The sequence below is a fragment of the Ictidomys tridecemlineatus genome, chromosome 1 (assembly GCF_052094955.1).
Source record: "Ictidomys tridecemlineatus isolate mIctTri1 chromosome 1, mIctTri1.hap1, whole genome shotgun sequence".
NCBI lineage: Eukaryota > Metazoa > Chordata > Mammalia > Rodentia > Sciuridae > Ictidomys > Ictidomys tridecemlineatus.
The window spans coordinates 184,013,778-184,020,604 of NC_135477.1; the positions used below are offsets into that span (position 1 = coordinate 184,013,778).

The following is a 6,827-nucleotide window of genomic DNA, read 5'->3' on the forward strand; positions in this document are numbered from 1 at the left end:
ATTCTGTCCACCTAGAATGTGTGCTCTTGAATCTGGATCCTAGTCATCTGGGTTTATAGATTATTAAGGGAAACAATGGAGGAGGTCAGAGGAGGAGGTGGCAGCACACCTGTAGCTGTGCTGCTCTGGCTGAGGAGACCTCTTCCCGGGGCTGCCTTCTATCTTGGGCTAGGTCAGAATGACCTGGAAAGCTTCAGTCTCAGGCCTCCTGCTTTCCCAAGCTAAAGGATTCTGTGGCCTCCTTCCCTTGTTTGCATGTGATGCTTGGGACCATATTTCACTTACCTGGGTCACATGCGGGCACTGTTAAATGAGGAAAGCTTGAGAACAAAGAACAATGGAGGTGAAAAGCCTGGCCTAGTGTTTGAAGGAGGCCCTGCGGAGACCCATCGTCCTGGGTGGCCTCCTATCCTGCAGGCCATAGCCCTGTTAGTGAATGAACCTCCTCACCCAAGGTCAGGTGCACCCTTTTCCTCAGCAGCTGGGTGATGCTGGGTCCAATGGGTCCCTCAAGCTCTGATGGGACAGGAAAACTGGCCAGCCTCTTTCTGAGATTCCAGGAAGCTTACAAAAAGAGCAGATATCCTCATCCCTCATTCCTGACAGCCCTTACCCAGCTCCTCTTATTCTGGTGAGAGAGGTAAATATTTAATTTTTATAATGAGTTGATGCTATAGTTGAACATGATACTAGAATTTGCCCTCTACAACTTTGGAGTTGTTCTGTTATTTCACTTGCAGGGAAAGCGTAAATGAGATTCAGACTACTTCATTCCTCCTTGAATTAAGAAATCCTGCAGGAGAAGTGTGAAGTATGTGGTCAGGGCGCCTCCTGCCGGGCTCCTGCAAGATCACACAGCAGCACTGTTCCAGCATTCTTGTTAGCCTCAAAATGTGTCACCTGAGCCAGGAGTGGAGCCAGGACCTCAGATTCCCCAGGCTTCAGAAGTACTGGGTATTTACACAGGACATATCAATAACTTTGGGCAAACAGGTGAGTTAAAGTAACACTTCAGGACTCATTAAGGCCCTTTCTACAAATAAATTACAAAATAGCCCTGAGGAAGTGGCTCAGTGGTTGATGCCCCTGAATTCATTCTCCAGAAGCCCTCCTCTCAACCCCAGAAAAACCAAAAAAAACCAAAAACCAAAACAAACAAACAAACAAACAAAAACTACAGGAAGTGTCCTGATTCATGACAGGGGCAGCCTTCCTCTATATCGTCCCCCTGATTGGGACCAAAGGTTAAAAATTGGCAAGTTGAAAATCATCCTCAGGAGGCACAATTAAAAAACGAAACAAAACAAAACAAAATAAAACAAAAAAACCCTAGACATATTGAGGGTTTTTCAATTCAGAATTCATTTTTTTAATTTGTCCACTGTCATTTTATATTGACTCATTAGAGTTCCTTATATAGTCTAGATACTAGAACTAATAAAATATGTAATGTGGAATTTATTTTCCGTTCAGCAACTTCTTTTTAACAATATTTGAACATAAAAATTGTATGTATAATTAAAATATATACCATCATTTTATATATTAATTATGTTTTGATAATTATGTTTTGTTCCTCCAGAGGGGGGAGACCCCTTGAACCCTGGGTATTGTGGGGGACTCTATACCACCACACCCAGGTAGAGGGGACTCCCCTTTCGAGGGGCGAGACTCTCCTGGGTGTTGAGGGGGAGCTCCCCACACCATCGCACCCAGGGTAGAGGGGACTCCCCCCTTGGGGGGGACCCCTCACAGCTGGGTGTTGGGGGGCACTCTGAACACCATTGCTCCCGGGGTAGGGGGACTTCCCCCTTGCGGGGTGGAGCACACCCCCCAGCACCTGGGGGAATGGGGACTCCCCCCTGCAGGGGGAGACCCCTCGAACCTGGGTGTGGGGGGGGTGAGCTCTGTATACCATTGCACCCAGAGTAGGGGGGACTCTCCCCTCCTGGGGGGAGACACCTCTACCCTGGGTAACGAGGAGGAGCTTTCCCCCGGCACCCAGGGTAGGGGGGCATCCTTCCTCCAGCAGGGAGACCTCTATAACCTGGGTGTGTGTGGAGGGAATCTTAGCACCTCACCCAGGGTAGAGAAGAATCCCCCCTCCAGCGGGGAGATCCCTCTAACCTGGGTGTCATGGGGAACTCTGCACACCTTAACACTGAGGTAGAGGGGACACCCTCCTCCAGGGGGAATACCTCTCTAACCTACGTGTTGGGGGGGGGCGGGGGGGGAGGGAGCTCTGCACGCCTCAACACTCAGGGGAGAGGGGAGTCCCCCCTCCATGGGGGAGACCCCTCAAACCTGGGTGTGGGGGCGGAGATCTGTATACCATCGCATCCAGGGGAGAGGGGACTCATCCTCCTGGGGGGAGACCCCTTGAACCTGGGTGATGGGGGGTAGGGAGCTCTGTACACCATCACACTCAGGGGAGAGAGGACTCCCTCCTCTAGGGGGGAGACCCCTCGAACCTGAGATTAGGGCTGGGGGGAACTAGGTACACCATAGCACCCAGGTAAGAGGGGACTCCTCCCTCCAGGAGGGAGACCCCTCGAACCTAGATTTTGGAGGGGAGCTTTGTGCAACATGGCACCCAGGGGAGAGGGGACTCCCCCTTCCAGGGGGGATACCCCTAGAATCTGGGTTTCTTGGCGGGGGAAGCTCCCCACCACCGCACCCAGGGTATAGGGACTCCCCGCTTCAGCGGGGGAGACCCCTTGAATCTTGGTGTCTGGGGGTGGGAAGGAGCTCCACCCCCGCAACACACCGAGGGTAGAGGGGATTCCCCCCTCCAGGAGGGAGACCCCTCAAACCTGTGTGTGTGACGGGGTAGCTCTGTACAACATGGCACCCAGGGGAGAGGGGACACAGGCTAGGTATGGACTCCCCCCTTTAGGGGGCAAACCGCTAGAACCTGGGTGTGTGTGGGGGTGGGGAGTTCTGTACAACATGGCACCCAGAGGAGAGGGACTTCCCACTCCATGAGGGAGACTCATCGAACCTGGGTGTGGGGAGGCAACTCTGTACACCATCGCACCCAGGGGAGAGGGGACTCCCTACTTCAGGGATTAGACCCCTGGAACCTGGGTGTGTGTATGTGTGTGGGGGGCTCTGTAAATAATCACACCCAGGGGAGAGGGGACTCCCCCTCTATGGGGGAGACCCCTCGAAACTGGGTGTGTAGGGGGAGAGCTCTGTACTCCATTGCCCCCGGGGGGGAGGGGGGACTCACCCCTCCAGGGGGGAGACCCTTTGAATCTGGGTGTGTGTGGGGGTGGGGGGAGCTCTGTACACCATGGCACCCAGGGTAGAGGGGACTTCCCCCTCCAGGGGGATACCTCTAGAACATGGGTGTCGCGGGGGGGGGGGGAGCTCCCCCCCCATGCTGTACCCAGGGTAGAGGGGACTCCCCCCTCCAGGGGGGAGATCCCTTGAACCTAGTTGTCTTGAGTAGGAGGGAGCTCTACCCCTCCCAAGGCACCAAGGGTAGAGGGGACTCCCCCCTCCAGGGGGGAGACCCTTCTAACCTGAGTGTAGGGGGCGAGCTTCTCCCCCCCCCCCACCGAACCCAGGGTGGAGGGGACTTCTTCCTCCAGGAAGGAGACCCTTGGAACCTGGGTGTGGGGGGGTAGGTTCCCCCCAACGCACCCAGGGTAGAGGGGACTTCCCCCTCCAGCGGGGAGAGCACTCTAACTTGCATGTCGCAGGGGAGCTCCCACCGCCTCTGTGGCCAAAGCATCCTGGAACACTGATTACCAGGCTTTTTGGTGTTGTAGTTTCAATGTACAAATCTTTGTTGAGTCAAATACAAGTTAGGAATTTATGAAATTGATTTTTTGCTTTTAAAAAATTATTTTCATATAAATACAACTTTTTTCCCCACATACCTATTTTTTTAGGTGTTTTCTCTCCCCTCAATCTCAGTGCAGCCTTTTCTGTTTCTATATCTCAGTTGGGAAATTAAGTCTGTTAGCCTTGAATGTTGTTTTCAGGAAGCTTGTAGGTTGATGAGACTTTTGAAAAATCTCCCAGCTCTGACCCCCAGATTTGAGGCTGCCCTCAGAGCTGCTAGCTGGGGGTGGCCTTCCCCTGCTGACATACCCAGGTATTCCGGCCTTCCCAACCCCAATTGCATGCTATGGGACTCCACCTGGATATTACTGTGAGGAATAAAAAGAAGTTTTAAGAGTGTACATTGCATGACACACCTGCTTTTGAAATAAGCATCTCTGTGAAGCTGGAACTCTGGCAATCCTTTGCTATACCTGTGTCCTGCTGCAGATTTTCTCTCAAGAGTCTAGTGAAATAAACCATCAAAGCCCTCGAGGAATAATACAAAATTCTAGGAATGAAGGCAAGTAAGAAAATCCCAGACTTTCAGGCAGAAAAATTTTTATTAATATATGACCACTGTTTATTTCGATTTCAACCTCATTATAAATATGATTGAAAACAAAAATAATCTAATAAAGGTCCTTAATGTTTATTGCCAGATTGCTTGTTTTAAAACTTTGTAGCCTATTTTATACTTATCTACATTTTATTATATCAAATTTACCAAAATTTGCTGATATTTATTCTTATTGTTTTAAAATTTCCAATTGTGAAAGAAAAATTAACAACTTTCACCCATTTATACATCTTCACATTTGCTTAAATGTTTTATAGTATTTATTTAATATTGACTTTGAGCTCAATATAATAAAATGTACTTGAACATTTGCCTCAAAAAGTGTGGTTTTTCTAGGTTTTGCTGTAAATTATTAGAATTAATTCTTTTTAATTAAATTAAATCTTAATAAACATTTTCTTCTTTAAAATAATTTTAGAATAAATTTCTAGAACCATTTGTAAAACATGAAACTATGTATATGTGAAATGAGACAACATTTGGATTTTTTTAATTGATTTTTTTAAAAATACATGACAGTGGAATGCATTACAATTCTTATTACACATATAGAACACGATTTTCATATCTTGTATAGAAAGTATGTTCACACCAGTTCATGTCTTTATACATGTACTTTTTTTGCATTATAATTCTTTATTTTTAAAAAACATTTTATTAGTTATTGGTGGACCTTTATTTATTTATATGTGATGCTGAGAATTGATCCCAGTGCCTCACACATGCTAGGCAAGCACTCTACCACTGAGCCACAACACCAGCCCCTGCATTATAATTCTTATTACACATATATACCACAATTTTTCATATCTAAAAATATGGAATGCTTCTCAAATTTTCCTGTCATCCTTGTGCAAAGGCCAGGCTAATCTTCTCTGTATCGTTCCAACTTTAGTATATGTGCTGCCGAAGTGAGCACAACATTCTGGATGTTTTTAAAGAATATGTAATCTTAATTCTAGCAAAAATAACTCTATTTTATTACAATCAGAGCAAGTATGGGTGTGTCAATACACATTTGAATATCTCAGCAAACAAAGATGTCAATGCAAACCACAAAATTAAATTCTGAGAATTTCACATTTTTTTGTTGATTTGTAAAGCTTTGAAATGTAACTTTACTCAGTTTCATAAAAATAGAGACACACATAGGTTCATGTTTCTTAAATGGTGTGTACATGAGTGTAATTTAAAAGGTATTTCTGAAGTTCGGAGGCAGGGCCTGGAGATGTTGGATGTCTTTCCTGCAAGTACCCGGATGATTATATACAGCACAGAAGGAGACACAGGCTAGGTATGGATTGAAGAGCAAAACATGCTGCATAGGTGTTATTATTAGTGTTTTGAACATGCATTTCTTTCCACACTTAAAGGGATAGAAGCTTTAGTTTCTTCCCAGAGAAAATAATAATAGATGTCCTCTAATTGTGAAATACGGAAGTAAAGGTACACAGAGGTTCATCATTTTTCCTATTCATTTTCTATATGGGAAGCTACTTCTGAGCACGTTTTTCATGGCGGACAATACATCTTTGTTCCGGAAGCTGTAGATGACAGGGTTGAGAGTGGGTGTGACAATGGTGTAGAATATAGCCAAGAACTTATCCTGGCCTGGAGTGTGGTATGACTTGGGTCTCATATATGTGAAAATAAAGGGCCCATAGTACATTATGACCACAACCATGTGGAAGGAACAGGTGGAAAAGGACTTCTTCCGGGCCTCTGATGACTTCATCCTGAGGACGGTGAGAAGAATTTGCACATAAGATGCACAGATCATGGAGAGAGGAATCAGCAGAAATAGAATGGCGCTCATATCAACCCCTCGTTCATAGCTTGAGGTGTCTGCACAGGACAGCTTCAACATGGCAGGAATTTCACAGAAATAGTGATCAATCACTCTAGAGTGACAGAAGGGTAAGTGCAGTACCAGCCCTGTGTGCACCATGGCGTTGAGGGTCGCAACCAGCCAGCACCCTGCAGCCATGAGCACACTGACCTTCTCACTCATGATCACTGGGTAGCGCAGGGGGTGGCAGATGGCCACATAGCGGTCACAAGACATGGCAGCCAGGAGGAGGCACTCACCACCCAGCAGCGTGAGGGACAGAAATACCTGGATCCCACAGCCTGCAAAGGAAATAGCTCTGTGGCCTGACAGGAAGTTGGCGATCACCTTGGGAACGATGTTGGAAACGTGCAGGATGTCCATGAAGGACAGGTGGCTGAGCAGGAAGTACATGGGGGTGTGGAGGCGCGGGTCCCTGTGGATGAGCAGGATCATGAGGGCGTTTTCTGTTAGGGTCACAATGAAAAGGCCAAACAGGAAGGAGAAGAAGACCAGACTGGAGTGGGAAGAGGAGAAGAGTCCCAGGAGGATGAAGTCAGTGTTGGCACTGTGGTTGTCGGGCCTCAT

At 47.2% G+C, this 6,827-nt stretch overlaps 1 protein-coding gene and 1 non-coding gene across 2 annotated transcripts; both read right to left on the reverse strand.

The window, feature by feature from the left end:
• Window positions 1-5,223: 5,223 nt before the first annotated feature.
• LOC120886054 (U6 spliceosomal RNA) lies at window positions 5,224-5,330 on the reverse strand. Its single transcript, XR_005728827.1, has one exon. It is a non-coding gene; the product is annotated as a U6 spliceosomal RNA (small nuclear RNA).
• Window positions 5,331-5,885: 555 nt separating this feature from the next.
• Window positions 5,886-6,827, reverse strand: LOC101971736 (olfactory receptor 2AJ1). The gene has a single exon (XM_005334095.2). It carries the CDS (start codon window positions 6,825-6,827, stop codon window positions 5,886-5,888), a length of 942 nt encoding a protein of 313 aa, XP_005334152.1.

Coding starts and splice junctions, on each gene's coding strand:
- LOC101971736 (XM_005334095.2), bottom strand. CDS start 6,827: ATGAGGCCCGACAACCACAGTGCCAACACTGACTTCATCCTCCTGGGA.